This window comes from Cucurbita pepo, chromosome 5 (assembly GCF_057944985.1).
Source record: "Cucurbita pepo subsp. pepo isolate OVF chromosome 5, ASM5794498v1, whole genome shotgun sequence".
Lineage (NCBI taxonomy): Eukaryota > Viridiplantae > Streptophyta > Magnoliopsida > Cucurbitales > Cucurbitaceae > Cucurbita > Cucurbita pepo.
Window position 1 is genome coordinate 14,820,640 of NC_141802.1, and position 15,843 is coordinate 14,836,482.

Consider the following 15,843-nt stretch of genomic DNA (forward strand, 5'->3'; position numbering starts at 1 on the left):
AAAAGAATAATTCCTACTCTTTTAAAATGAATATATTCCTTAGCTTTTTTATCTAGTCTCTCTAGATTTGCCATGTACGGCTGACTAATCATCTACTGGGGCAGAGAAAATCTTTGTTGTAGAATATTTTTATGCCCTAATTACCCCTAGAATTGTATGCAATTTACGTGTCCAGGACAACTCTTGAGACTTTGTGAATTTTATCATTGCTTAATTGTTAAGAAACTAGCATTAGGGTCAAGGTCGGGTTCGGGGTAACGGATAAGCAAGAAGCTCGAGAATCTATCGTCTTCGAGCATATCGTAAACCTATTTTGAGAAGCTTCTTAAACTGTCTTAAAAGTGGACTGATGGTTTGTTTTTTCTTCTACATTTGATCAGGAAAGCATGTAAACAGATAAGGTCACAATGAATAGCATCAAAACACTATGAACTTACTACTGAATAGGCTTTATAGGCCTCTGCCTATCTGGTTTTGATTTGATCACACAAGCCCAAGACCAAGCCCATTGTTTGTAGCTTAACGCTACTTGCAGCACTCAGCTCATCAGTTGCCGTCCATATTCCCCAAACAAACGTATTTCAGCTGCAATCATGTTATTGAGAAAGTGCTATAAATTCTATTTTAAAAAATGAACCACAAGCCTATTACATTTCACAAGCAGATCAATGTCGAGAGATTCGTTCGTTTGAAAAATTAAGTTTTCTTTGTTTTGTAATCTACTTTTTATGAAGGTTTCTAAGTAATTTTTAAAAACTTGTTTTGTTGTTTAAATTTAGTTAAAAGAATTCAATGTTTCCCTACAAAAGGAAAATGAAAATCAAGAAATGGGAGAGAAAACGAGTATAATTTTTAGAAACTTGTTTGAAAATGTGAGATCACACGTTGGATGGACAGGGAAACGAAGAATTCTTTATAAGGGTGTGGAAACCTCTATCTAATAGACGCGTTTTAAAATCTTAAAGGGAAGCCCGGAAGGGAAGGCCCAAAGAGAACAATATTTGTAAGGGAAGGCCCAAAGATAACAATATTTATTAACGGTGAGTTTGGGCTATTACAAATGATATCAAAACCAGACATCGAATGGTGTGTCAGCGAGGACGCTGGCCCCCAAGAGGGGTGGATTGTGAGATCTCACATTAGTTGGAGATGGGAACAAAGCATTCCTTATAAGGGTGTGGAAACCTATTAGAAGACCCATTTTAAAATCTTGAAGGAAAGGCCCAAAGAGAACCATATCTGTTAACAGTGGGCTTGGGCTATTACAAATGATATCAAAGCAGACTTCGAATGGTGTGCCAGCAAGGACGCTGGCCTTCAAGAGGGGTGGATTGTGAGATCTCACATTAGTTGGAGATGAGAACGAAACATTCCTTATAAGGGTGTGGAAACCTCTCCCTATAGTAGATGCGTTTTAAAATCTTGAAGGGAAGACCCACTGAGGACAATATCTGTTAACGGTGGACTTGGACTGTTACAAATGATATAAGAACCAGACACCGAATGGTGTGCCAGCAAGGACGCTGACCCCTAAGAGGGGTGGATTGTGAGATCTCACGTTAGTTGGAGAGGGGAACAAAACATTCCTTATAAGGGTGTGGAAACCTCTCCCTAGTAGACGCATTTTAAAATCAAGAAGGGAAGAACCAAAGAGGACAATATCTGCTAACGGTGGGTTTGGGTTATTACAAATGGTATCAAAGTCAGACACCGAATGGTGTGTCAACGAGTATGCTGGACCCTCAAGAAGGGTGGATTGTGAGATCTCACATTGGTTGAAGAGGGGAACGAAGCATTCCTTATAAGGATATGGAAACCTCTCTCTAGTAAACTCGTTTTAAAACTCTGAAAGGAAGCTTGGAAGGGAAAGCCTATAGAGAGGCAAACAACAAGCAGAAGAAAGATTGGATAATGCAAAGAATAGGGGATGAATAATACCTCAAGATAATCGTCCATCCCATATTTGGATCCTTCCCGACCAAGGCCTGACTGTTTAATGCCACCAAATGGAGCCACCTGCAGTAAGACATAAGGGGGATGTCATAACCCACTCCACATTTCCTCTAATAAAAAATGTACCACCTCCACATAGGCTTACCTCTGTAGCAATTAGGCTTTCATTAACACCAACCATTCCATATTCAAGAGCTTCAGTCATTCTCCATGAACGTTGAATATTATTTGTGTATACGCAAGCAGCTAATCCTGTAAGAAATAATCAAAATTTAGGGAACTGATGGCCTAAAAACCTCTAGGAAACACAATTTATTGAGGGTGGTAAATGGATAGGCGCTATAGCAATACCTGCATTGGCGTCATTAGCGAGACCAATTGCTTCCTCCTCTGTTCTAAATGGCAGCAAGGGTGCCACGGGACCGAATACTTCCTCCCTGATATTAAATAGAACCAGAGGCACGAAGCAGATCTCATACCAATGAAGATAGTATTCCTTATTTATAAACCCATGATCTTCCCCTTAATTAGTCAATGTGGGACTTCTCTCCCAACAATCCTCCCCTTAATCGAGGTTTGAATCCTTACTCTAGAGCTCTCGAACAAAGTACACCCTTTGTTCAACACTTGAGTCACTTTTTGGCTACACCTTCAAGGCTAGCAACTTCTTATTCGATACTTGAGGATTCTATTTATTGACATGACTAAGTTAAGGGCATGACTATGATACCATGTTAGAAATCACGACCCTCCACAATGGTATGATATTGTCCACTTTGAGCATAAAGTCTCGTGGCTTTGCTTGTGGTTTTCCCAAAAGGTCTCGTACCGAAGATAGTATTGCTTACTAATAAACCCGTGACCTTCCCCTTAATTAGCCAGCTCAAAATTCTTTAAGGACGTAAAATGCAACATTAATACCTGAATAAAAGCATATCACTATTCACGTCAGCAATGACTGTAGGTTCAAAAAATGTCATCCCAAGGCTGTGTCTTTTACCACCAAGAACAACTTTTGCTCCCTTCAGAAGAAAATTAGGAAGGAGAGAATGGGAGAGAGAACTGAGTGAACTTCAAAAGATTTCTTAGTTACACAAATTGGAAATAAATGGGGTAATCATAATCATAAACATATCAGCACCCCAAATTTTGGAAAGCTTTTTTTTCTATGAGAGACCAGCTTTCATAGATTCATAAAGAACAAATGAAGGATATACAAAGGCATTCTTAGAAGAAGGTTATCAAAAAAGGACTTGAATACTACGACCCAACTGACAACTACAAAAAAGACTGGCTGACAAAAGCCAACGAGTACACATTAAATCTAGCAACACACAAAACATCTCTCAGGACCTTTCAACCCCTTTGGAAAGTTTCACTGGCATATGTATGTTCATATTTAGGATGCCAATCACTCAAGGTACTGTAGATAAGAAGGAAATGTTGAAGGTAAACATATAATATCGTTTCAATAACTAAGAAAGTTCACTGAAGAGGACTAATTAGAGGTTAGAATAAAGCAACTTTTAAGATCGCACAACAACTCACACACTCAATCTAATGAACACAAAGAATAGGAGAGAGAAAATGAAGGTTTATATTAATGACACTCAATCTAGATGAACACAAAGAATAGGAGAGAGAAAATGAAGGTTTATATTAATGACTTAAGGTATGTATAGTAGAGAATACAAAGAACGTAGAAAGTAAATCTTCAGAGCACTCCCTAAGGGTTTATATATGATTTCAGTTTACTATATATGGTTTTACTAGATATAACCACCTCCTCTATGTACATATCTACCATATATTTCTCTACTCGCTTTTAATTATTGTTAGTGAAAGAGTGAGTTATTGAATGATTGATGAGAAGATTGAATTATGAAGAGCAAGAATGCTCCATATTTATACAGAGATAACAAAAGATATTCAGAAAATCTACCTAAAAATCTGCAGAAAATCTGGTAACAAACGAGTAAACAAATCAAAATAAAATCTAATCAAATCAAAACTAAATCAAATAAAAAAACTAGATCTAACTCCTAACGGAGATTTAATTAGATACTAACTGACAGCATTCTAAACAAATACGTGATCTTTAACAATTATAAAGAGTTTACCATTTTCCAGTTAAACCTAAAGTAATAAACTAGCAGAACTTCTATGAATCACTACTATAATAGTAATTAATAGTTCCAAAATACCAAGTCAGAAACAAACCTTTGTGATGGCATCTTGAAGAAATTTCTCAACCTGTCAGGAAAAGGTCCACATGCATCAATGCATACAGAAATTGTTCAAATTAATTGTCGCAATAATGCAGATTTGATGGGTAACGTGATGAAAACAAAACAAACCTTCTGCACGGCAGCTTCATTAATCAAAGGACCCTGAAAAAAAAGAAGCAAGAATCAAAGTAATGTAGAACTCAAGTTCAACTAAAAAGAAGTTTACTTTAAATTAAATATTACATAATGTGCTTGTTAGAAAAAGTGTGCCATTCTATTTTTCAAATAAGAAATATATGATATCATTTAAGAGTAAAACCAGAGAACAGAGGTAAAGATTAGAAAGAACTATACCATTCGAACTAACGCAAAAGGGAGGGTAATTGCAACTGTATTTAGATAGGGAATCCAGGAATAAGCAACGAAGAAAACTAATCCAGAATAAATAGAAAAAGAAAGAATCGAAAACCGGCTGGCTTTGCCTTCAACAATAACAAAAAAGGAAAGAAGGAAAGAAGGGGCTTTTTAAGACACCGAGGTTGTAAGATCAGACAAGTCCTCTTTCTCCAAATTGGGAATTTCCATCAGCTGTAGAAAGATATACCTCTACTACAATCAACTGGTGATCCTCCCGGTACTATACACATGAGTGAAAGATAGAGACCTACCTTGCTCAAAAGATCTGAAAATTCTTGTGCTTCAAACTCTTTTTGCTTACCGAAATACGAACAAAAACGTCATGACAAAAACGACTATGTTTAAATGGAAAGTTGGAAAGTTGGTTGTAAACCCTCTTTCAAAGCTGTGACTAAAGAAATTCTATAAGATGAGTGTGCATTCGGAATTCCTGTTTTTGGTGCCAAGAGCTAGCTAATATTCCGAAAAAAATTTCCTGTTTCTTGTAACTTATTTTTTCAAAAGAGAATTTAGTTTCCTTTATCCATCGATCCTGATTTTAACTCCGAAAGGTTGATGACATAGCACTCGAGATAAGAGATCCTTCGCAATACAAAGGTGTAACACAATATGGAGGGTTAAAGGAGCAAATACATACTCTTTGCAATTAACAAAATTAAATTACCTTGAGCTTGGAAGATAACTTTACAAAGAAAAGACTGACAATCACAATTGAATCAGGGATTGTAGGCACGAGAAACTACCTGAGCAACACCTTCACCAAACCCATCACCAACTTGCAGATCTTGCGCAGCTTTTGAGAAAGCATTACAAAATTTCTCGTATATGCCTGAAAACTAGAGCTTAGTTCAAACCCGAAGGAAAGAACATGATTCAACCAGATAAAGCCAATAATTTTGAAGAATTGATTGAGGATTATATGGAACTATGGTTCTACATCAATACATAACAATATACAGTTTCCTCCAATGTGATTTTCATCCGTTCCCCTTCCTTCAGGAAGGTTTACATGGTTTGTTTCCTTCTAAGAATTAGTTCACCTATCACTATCTTCATTTCTTAAAAATTCAGCAAAACTTAAATGGACAATTGAATGTCCAGATGCATTAGTACAATTCAAGATATTAAAGTCAGCTCTTAAGTATGTTCACTACTCCTACCACAAAAGCATCCATAAAATACTCTGAGCAACAAAAAAAAAAACTAATATCAGTGAGCTGAATATTTTAAATGAGCAGAGGTAAGTGTTTTCACAACTAAAGTATACATCTGCCAATACCTTCTTGAACAAGGATCCTATTGGCAGAAACACAAGTCTGTCCACTATTCCGAAACTTGGATGCAATCTGAAAGATCAAATAAGGTTTCACTACTGAATTTTCCAAAGCGAGATGAGTATGCACTTATAATAAATAGTAATCCTACTACTGATTCGCAACAATTATGGTAAATAGTACTACTTTCCCAAGTTTACCAAACAGAATGAGAAAATTAACTTACCTCGAATAACGAAAACTGCATGTAGAACATAATATTAAGGAAAAATAGAAGCATAACTTCAAATTAAGGTCATAATAGGCTCCAAAAGATGAACAATTAAAGAAGAACACAAACAGACTCCAACTCCCTTGTTTTGGAGGTAAGAGTGGCGATTGAACAAATACAAATCCCGAGGTACTCACCGTGATTGTCACGAGCATATATGGTTCTCACCCTCCCAGTGAATGTTGGGTGGGATCAAACGCACTTCCAAAAATCCTTGAAAGATATTTCTAATGAGATCCCTTTCTTTTCTCATTTTGTTCAGTGTTTTGTGGGCAATGGGAGGCTAAACTCCTGTACTCTAAGTTTCTTCATTTATTTCATTTGTTCTCTATAAGAAATTGCTCAAATGGCCTTTCTCATTCTAGGAGCTCTCCTTCTCTATTGTTGGGGTTTTGTTGTCCTTCATTTGATAGGGAAGTGGTGAATGTTATGGCTCTTTTATCCTTGATCCGGGAGCTTGAGATTAATCATGGGAGAAGGGATATTCGTTTTTGGAGCGTAAATCTTTCTAAAGGTTTTCTTGTAGTTCTTTCTCACAGTGGTTACAAACTACAGACCAAAGCTTGTAGGAACTGCACTTGTGATCTTGTTTTCTCTACTGGCAAATTACTGTTACAAAATATGTTGTTTAGATTAAAATAAAATCTAGATTAGCACAATGGAAATGACAACCCAAAAAATTATGTCAAACCTGTTCTTATTACTTTTACCATAAATCCAGTTTGAGTTCCTATTAACACAGTGGTAGAGTGTCGAAGTCATCCGTTCGAGCCTGATTATCCCTAATCCTATGAGAGTATTTCTATTTTTATTTGCTCCCAGCCATGATCAAATAAGAATGGATAAGAAGCTTGTGGAATTGATGTGAGGGGGTGGCGATGGCTATATTTCTAGGAGGGAACTCTAGGCAAATGGATATAAGTTATGTCTTGGAATGTTGCTGAAATGAAAATGTAAACAAAATTGATGCTCACATATTATATTAATAATCAATAATTTCACTTACAACTCCTTTTACTGCAACATCCACATCTGCATCATCAAAGACTATGTGAGGTGCATTACCCCCAAGTTCTAAGGACACCTAGAAAAGAGAAACGAGTATCAAAAACCACTTATGTTTCTTCAAATCTCCATTACCTGAAAAATTGCTTGCACTTTAGGAACTGTGAATACCTTTTTAACAGTCCCAGCAGCTCCAGCCATCAATTTTTTTCCAACTGCTGTTGAGCCAGTAAACGTGATTTTTCTAACCTGCACAGGTTGGATAAAACACAAGATTAAAGCAATAGCACCATACTGCAAAAAAATATCATTCTGTTAGTAATTGTAAGGAACCTGTGTACTTGCAAGTATAGCATCCCCAATAGCAGGAGCATCTCCCATAACCACGTTCACTACACCCTACACATTAAAAAATCAACCCGTAGACATATATAATAAACTGAAAATTGCACCCAGTATTGAGTTGCAAACTGAAGATTACAGAGACAAATGCGACTATAGTGTTTGGAAAACACAACAAGGATTAACAAAAATGTAAAACAAAGAGAACTAAAATAGTTATTCTGTAACGGCCCAAGTCCACCACTAGCAGATATTGTCATCTTTGGGCTTTCCCCTCAAGGTTTTTAAAACGCGTTTGCTAGGGAGAGGTTTCCACACCCGTATAAAGAATGTTTCGTTCTCCTCCCCAACCGATGTGGGAACTCGCAATCCACCTCCCCCCCCTTGGGGTCCAGCGTTCTTGTTGGCACACCGCCTCGTGTCAACCCCCTTCGAGACTCAGTCTCCTTGCTGGCACATCGCTCTGTGTCTGGCTCTGATACCATTTGTAATGGTCCAAGCCCGCCGCTAACAGATATTGTCCTCTTTGGGCTTCCCCTCAAGATTTTTAAAACGCATCTGCTAGGGAGAGGTTTCCACACCCTAATAAAAAATGTTTCGTTTTCCTCCCCAATCGATGTGGGATCTCACATATTTAGGCCAAGCTAATGTTTTACAAATCTTCTCGTTTTTCCTCAGCAGTTAATGACAACACAACCAACTAAAAGTAATTTATGAATAAAACAACCAAATCCCAAGACTATCAGAAAAACAGGTACAAAGTCAAATTCTGTTAATGTTGCCAATATAAATGCACAATGATAACTTTCAAAATGAATTAAAGGGAAAACATCTTCATTAGTAATTACTGGGGGAATTCCAGCTTGCAGTGAGAGCTCAGCTGCTGCTAAAGCTGTCAAGGGAGTAAGTTCAGAGGGTTTTATGACCACCGTACAACCACATGCAAGAGCAGGTGCAACCTGAAATGAAGGGGTATCATATAATACGGTTTTGTCAATAGTATATATTAATTGAAAGATCGTGTTCTCATTAAAGAAAGCAGCATAGTAAACAATTGAACACAAATGCTCATGAAGGGGACTAACCTTCCGTGTAATCATAGCCAACGGAAAGTTCCAAGGGGTAATAACACCAACAACTCCAACTGGCTGCAAAAGTAACTGTTTGTGAAAAACTATGGTACTGAATATTGCTAAAAGCTTCAACATTTTATATGAGACTAAGCATGACTATCGAAAGCGAGTATGCATAAATTATAGAAGAAAAGAGTGTACTGGTGTGAGATGAAAGGGAGGCTCCCTTCAGATCTAGTACTCAAACCTAGGCATTACATGATCAGTGGAATTTCAACATGACAACTACAGTTTTAGGAAACACGGGATAGAATAACACAAATTTATTGTTCAATACTTCAAAGACTTATAAGATGGTCGCTTAGTATCCTATGCCTTAAGCTCATGATAGAGATGCAATGTGTGGGTACAATATATAGATATTCCAAACATCTCCATATTGAACATTTCAATTAATTTTTTGGGTTGGTTGACTAATTTTGAGTAGTTTCCTCAAATGTATACATAATGATGCATACGGAAGGCATTCAAGTAATCATAAAAAAAAAAATAACAAACAGCGTTGAACTGTTACTTGACCTGCTTCAACACAAAAAGTCGACGATCAGCTATAGTTGGTGAGATTATGTCACCGTATACTCGTTTTGCTTCCTCGGAAAAGAATTCAAGAAAGCTGGCTCCGTAGTTTATCTGTATGATGATTTGGAAGATGTATGTTAAAAGAACAAAGTGATGCCACATGAAATTCTGACGATTACGGCAGTGAACCATATGATACCTCACCCACTGATTCCTTTAATGGTTTGCCTTGCTCTAAGGTTATCAATTGTCCAATCTCTTCTTTGTGGGTAGTTAGAAGCTCGTACCTTCAAAATACAGGAGAAAGGAGAAACGTCATAAGAATGGCAAGTAACCAATGGAATAGTATTCCAAGGAACTAGGCAACAACGAATGTTGTAATGGTTCAATATCAAAAGTGCTCAATATTATTGCCTCTGCTACTTTTTATATATCCTTCTCTTACTCAAAGCCTACTCAGAGCACAAAAGGATACAATTTTCAACAAATTTATCTTGACATAAAAAGATGTTAATACTTTTATACTAATATCTCAAATTACTCGAATAAGATGATTCGTTTTCTCATAATATGCAATTGGAAATAAAAAGGAAAAGTAATAGCAGAGAATATAAATAAGCAAACTTAGAAAAACAAATGAATAAGTTGATACCATTTACGTAAGCGATTACTCCGATCAGCTGCAGTGAGCTTGCTCCAAGCTTTAAGGTGAATTAAGGTAGATGGATCAAGTTAGTGAATTTTTTTTTTTTTTTTTTCACAAAAACAACTATCATTGTCTAAATTAACGGTTGAGAATGTAGCAGACCTTCACAATAAACTCAAGAGACAGCAGAAGGAAAGTGTTCTCTTACACATAATTTAAGAGAAACAAGTTGTATTTTATTGTAAATGACTTCGTTTTACTTGACTTACCACAAATGACAAATCCTACACATATGAATACTAGTAGGAAAGTACATCAAAAGACATCAATATTAAATACCATATGTATCCAACTATTCATATATTCAACATGTTTCTAGATAAATTCTTCAAATAATGGGGGGGGGGGGGGGGGGGGGGTAAGCCGAAACCAAGACGATGGAAGTCACAGAAAAATGGTTCCAAAAATAGTATTTGAGTCTCATAGTTACCAAAAGGTTTGTAGAGTTTGCACCATAAAAAAGGTGACAAATGCAGCATCAATATTATGAAGACGTACAAATCGAAAAACTGGTTCAACATTTCAACCTAACATTGTAACTTATTGCACGTATAAGCTTTTATTAAAAACCAATCTGAAACCTACACTTAAAAGCATCATAAGCTGAAGTAATAGCATCATCTGTCTCCCTTTTGCTCATGAGAGGGACATTGGCTATAACTTCACCATTTGCTGGATTATGAACCTGCAACATAACGATGAAATTTCTCGATAGTCTGAAACGTAATCCTGAGCAAATATAAGGGAACGAATCAGCCCATTTCTAACATACAGACTAAATTAATACAAATACCCCTAAACTTTGTACTTTGTCTCGAAGATACCTTCAACTTTTAAAAGTTTCAATAATACCCTCAAATTTTAAAAATAAAACTAAAAAATATTTTTATAGTTAGTTTTGGATATAAACCGTTAATATTTTGTTTCAAACCTACCCTTACACTTTCAAGGGTGTTTCAAAAATTCCCTTAAAACTTCAAAATTTTCATTAATACCCTTAAACTTTTTTTAAAACTTCAAAAACACCTTTAAACTTTTTTTAACAAAAGAAACATAATATCCTTGAACTTTTTATCGTTAGAATGTAGGCATAAACCGTTTATCTTCTCGTGCCTAAGGTGGGTGGTTTCACAAAATGTCAAGAACAACCCTTGGTTGAGAAGGAACACAAGGCTAGTTGTTAAAGAAATAAAAAGAATGAGGCTGCAGCAAGACCAAGAGGAACGTCAAATGCAACGTCTGCTACATGAAGGTGGCTAAGTAAGAAGTTGGCTGAAGAGTGGTGCCAACAAGTGGATGGATTGCGTTAAAAGCTTCTACAATTTGTTTCAGTAAGGGATGTGACCACGATGAGGACCACGACGAGGACCATGTTTGGGGCGCACTCCTTCCAACTTAGGATGCTAGTTTTGCCATGGTTTTTCTGGTAAGTCCCAGGATGAGCCAAAGAGAAAGGCGAGGTAGGTCCCTAGTGAGATAGCCCACAACTATTGGGCAGTTTGTCGTGCTTATGCTGTGAGTCCCAAAAACTGGGAAAAGGTTCGTAAGTGGATGGCCTATAAGTAGTGTGTAATTTTCGTATTCATTTCTGAGGCATGTATATTTTTAACATGTTAGTTAGCAACAATTCGGCGTTCAAATCGCCATCGGGACAATGCAAAGGTTAAGTGGGAGAGAATGTCACATTCCACGAACGATTGTGCCATTGAAAAAGTCATCGAGAACAATGACTAGTTTAAAGGGGAAAGAATGTGACAGCCATGCTATGAAAAACAGTAGGTTGTGACCCCTATATGCAGATAAATAAGGCGGCGACATAGAAGTGGCGCCCAACCGATCAAGTGAGAGTCAAGACAAGACAAGACAAGACAAGACAAGTATCATACATTTGGTTAAGAACCCGGTTTATCATTCAAAGAAAAAAAACATATTAGAAGACGTTATCATTTCACTAGTAAATTTCACTAGTAAGTCAGTGGAAGAAGGTGATATGTGTTTTGAGAAGATAGATGGTTCATCCAACAGACATGTCAACAAAATGTGTTGATGTTGGGAAATCGAGGTCGTGTAAATGTTGGGATCGATACCAGTTGTTAGCTCTGATACCAGTTGTTAGGATCGCACAACAACGCACACGCTCGATCTAGATGAACACAAAGAATGGGATAGAGAAAAGTGCAAGGAGAACTCTGGCTAAAAGAATTTGTTTTTATTGATGACTTCAAGAAACAGAAAGAGAGAATAGAAAGTACATTTTCAAAGCTCTAATATATATGGTTTAGTTTACTATATATAGCTTTACCAGATTTAGTCATCTACTATATATAGCTATTTACCATATATAACTTTACCTAGTTTTACTATATATAACTTTACTATATATAGCTTTACCAAATATAGCTTTACCGGATATAACCGTTGACCAAGCTATAAATAAGGAGCCGGCCCCAGTAAATCCATGGTTGGTCTTTTCTGGAGCTTATATTGCAGTGCAGTGAAAATATTCATAAGAAGGAGAATGACTGGATTAGTCTCCATCCCAGTGTCTCCACCTATTATTCGTCTCTAACAAGTTGATCCTCTTTCTATTTAAAGTAGACATGTAAGAAGAAAAATAAATAAATGAGGAAAGCTTCAGAGATTGAGAAATGAAGTAAGGAATTGTTGAACTATAAGTTGAACCACAAGAAATGTTATCAAAGAGGGAGATGATCTATGAGGGATAGATAAACCGTTTTTGTTCATATACTAACACTAATAGATAACTATTTTTAAAATTGCGGTACTACCTGTAAGAGTATTTTTTAATTTTAGAATTCAAAAATCATTTTGGCCATACCTTAATGGTCCTCCCATCGTAAGCATCAATCCACTGGCCGCCAATGAGGCCTTGGCTTCGTAACAATCCAGAATTACGAAGACGAGCGGCGATGCTCTGCACCTCCGAGCTCATGCTCTGCTCCTCGGAGCGCATACTCTGCGCCTCCGAGCTCATCTGACATTCAAGCACATTTTCATAAGCTCCAATTCTAGAAACTCAAATAGCCAATGAAGAACAAAGGAAGGAGCAATGCGATTACCTGACGAATGAGAAGAGCGTGAGACTGAGATTTCTGCGCAGTAAACACATTACGGAGCCTGCTCGCTCGCACCACTGATCGAGCCGTTGCGATTGCTCTTGCGGCGACCGTCATAGTCATCTTCGTTATCTCTGTTGATTCTTCTTCTTAGTGCATGTATGGATCTGCACAGTGGACGTGCTCACCTTATCTACACGAATTTCGGTACTGGATAAAAAATTTAAAAAGTTTAATTAATAAAAATAACTGAGGGTAAGAACTATCTTTTAATAATATTCTTAAAACATAAAAAGAAATAAGGTAAAAAAATATCAGTGAAAATTCTATATTCCAATTATACCCTCATACATTTAAAAAGTATTTTAAAATTTTTAAGTTAAATAATACTTTTCAATTTTCAAAAAAAAATTATATTTTAAATATCACTCTTAATTTTTTTAAAGATATTAAAAAAATATTACCATTAATATATGAAGGAAACCGATAAACCGATAAACCGATAAAGGTTAAGGTTACTAAGGTTATTTTTTAAATTTAACCGTAGTTTTTGAATCGTGGTACTGACAATTTTATCTCTATACTAATAATAAGGGTAGTTTTTTTAACGTTTTAATTTTTTTATGGGTTTTAGTGGTGAAAAGTCTGTTTTATCCTTTTAATTATATCATAAATTAAGCTGTTTTCAAACGAGCGAGAGAGTAAAGACCTGTTTTTCAAGACCTAAATTAAGCTATTTTATCTTTTAATTAATGCTGAGTCAAAAGTCTGTTTTATCCTTTTAATTATATCATAAATTAAGTTGCTTTCAAACAGAGAGTGAAGACACATTTTTCAAGTTCTAAATTAAGCTGTTTTATCATTTAAATTACCGTAGAGTCAAAAGTCTGTTTTATCTTGTTAATTATATTATAAATTAAGCTGCTTCAAAACTAGTGAGAGAGTGGAGACCTATTTTTCAAGTCCTAAAATTAACACTTAAGGAAACTATTCATCTACTTTCTTGCATGGGAAAGAGTGTATTTCATCTTATAAGGTGACGTTCTCAGCTTCTTATTTGGTTAAATCTCGAAAATGATATGCACATTAAATCGACTACAAAAGTTATTCTCACTCATGCAAATTAAAGAATTAGCTTTCACGTGTACGAGTTCATGACTCACTCAAGATTAAAATTGAATTGATTTGACTTTTTCGTACCATACATAATATTAAAAAATTGTAAATAAAATAATCAAATTATTATTAAAAATTAAATGATTAATTATGAATCTTTTTGAGCTTGAATTCTAATATCTAAAACAAAGTTTCGCTCTTACCTAGCTTGATATTGAGAGATACCGTCTCGATCTATTGTATGTGGTAGGAGTGTTCAAATAACTCGATAACCCTACTAACTCGGATTATCCAACTCAAATCATAAATGTAACGACCCAGATCCACCATTTATAAGGGTGTGGACTGGGTCGTTACAAATGGTATCAGAGCTAGACACCGGATGATGTGTCAGCCTTCTCGTTGTTCCTCGAAGGGGGGTAGACACGAGGCGGTGTGCCAGTAAGGACGCTGGCCCCAAAGAGGGTGGATTTGGTAGTGGTCCCACATCGATTGGAGAATGGAATGAGTGCCAGCGAGGACGCTGGCCCCGAAGGGGGGTGGATTGTGATGTCCCACATTGGTTGGGGAAGAGAACAAAACACTATTTATAAGGGTGTGGAAACCTTCCTCTAGCAAATGCGTTTTAAAGCCTTGAGGGGAAGCCCGAAAGGGAAAGCCCAAAGAGGACAATATCTGTTAGCGGGGGATTTGACCAACTTGAAAATAGGGTTAGAACCCTATCCTACTGTAATAATACTAATAATTTAAAAAAAACATGTTCTATGTAGGGACGCCCCACTACTTAGGGTCAGAGAAACAAGTCATTTCCTTATTCGATGACCTAGCAGTGGTCTTCAGTATGACACAACCTCAATAACAACCACATACCTAGACGATGATATCAATGCAGAATTTCAAGATAGGGCAGTCGATGCAGGGTGGAGACTTCGAATGACATGGCCTCAACGATAACCACAAACCTAGACAATGACATCAATGCAAAGTTTCAAAATTTATACGTCTCCGAGCCTGCATTTGGGGAGGACATGTGATAAGATAAGGAATCACTGCAAGGAGAATAAGATTCGGATTACCTTGTTGATCGAATATCTCAAGACAAGAACATTGTTTGAGATTCGAATCACTCCACAAGCAAGATCGATCATGTCTAGCTTGAATGATTCTTGTTGATCAAATATCGAGATTCGAATCACTTCACAAGCAAGATTGATCATGTCGAGCTTGAATGATTCTACATGCAACTTAAACTACATAGAATTGCAAAGAAACTTAGTCATTGGCTAAAGAAGAGCACAAATGCTTCTTTTACTGTATTTTTCCAAGTCTACTTACAAATACAACATACATGGCTTTATATAGCCTTAAAATGAAACAATTAAAGGCATTTCAAGAATTGTAACATTCATACTTAATAGTCATAATTAACTACAAAGTTTTAAATTACACTAATGAAATACAATAACTCTGAATTACACCCAAAATTTATAACATGAAACTTCATTCTTCTTCAATGTGGCATGAATTGAAATATCTTTTGATAATTTCAACAATATTTTCTTCACATCTTCATTGAAGCATATTGTATGATTGATGTCTCTTGGTTCATATCAACATGTCTACCACACCAACCGACAAAAATGATGGGGTAGAATCAAGGCACATAGTGTTAGAATGTACTCGACATCCACACAACTTGAGAGAATCGCATTCAACCCAAAAAGAACAATGATATGGTATTCCAACTCTTTAATAATAGTCGAACCTCTATTGATCAATCAACATCTCAAAATTCCGTTCAT

General features: G+C 36.3%; 1 protein-coding gene across 2 annotated transcripts; it reads right to left on the reverse strand.

Annotated features, from left to right (window-relative positions):
* Positions 1-311: 311 nt before the first annotated feature.
* Positions 312-13,098, reverse strand: ALDH5F1 (aldehyde dehydrogenase 5F1). Of its 2 annotated transcripts, XM_023678754.2 has the most exons (20): positions 12,929-13,098; positions 12,688-12,843; positions 10,434-10,533; positions 9,795-9,843; positions 9,342-9,429; positions 9,143-9,253; positions 8,576-8,638; positions 8,339-8,449; positions 7,482-7,547; positions 7,320-7,397; positions 7,150-7,227; positions 5,878-5,944; positions 5,342-5,427; positions 4,311-4,343; positions 4,174-4,206; positions 2,875-2,975; positions 2,305-2,390; positions 2,099-2,205; positions 1,939-2,016; positions 312-585 (listed from the first exon to the last, which is right to left on the reverse strand). In XM_023678754.2, exons 1-20 carry the CDS (start codon positions 13,046-13,048, stop codon positions 547-549), a joined length of 1,650 nt encoding a protein of 549 aa, XP_023534522.2. In that variant the 5' UTR covers positions 13,049-13,098; the 3' UTR covers positions 312-546. The 2 variants fall into 2 exon arrangements, with proteins under 2 accessions (XP_023534522.2, XP_086979885.1); XM_087123759.1 differs by lacking the exon at positions 12,929-13,098 and having other exon boundaries at positions 10,434-10,577; positions 12,688-12,828.
* Positions 13,099-15,843: the final 2,745 nt, after the last annotated feature.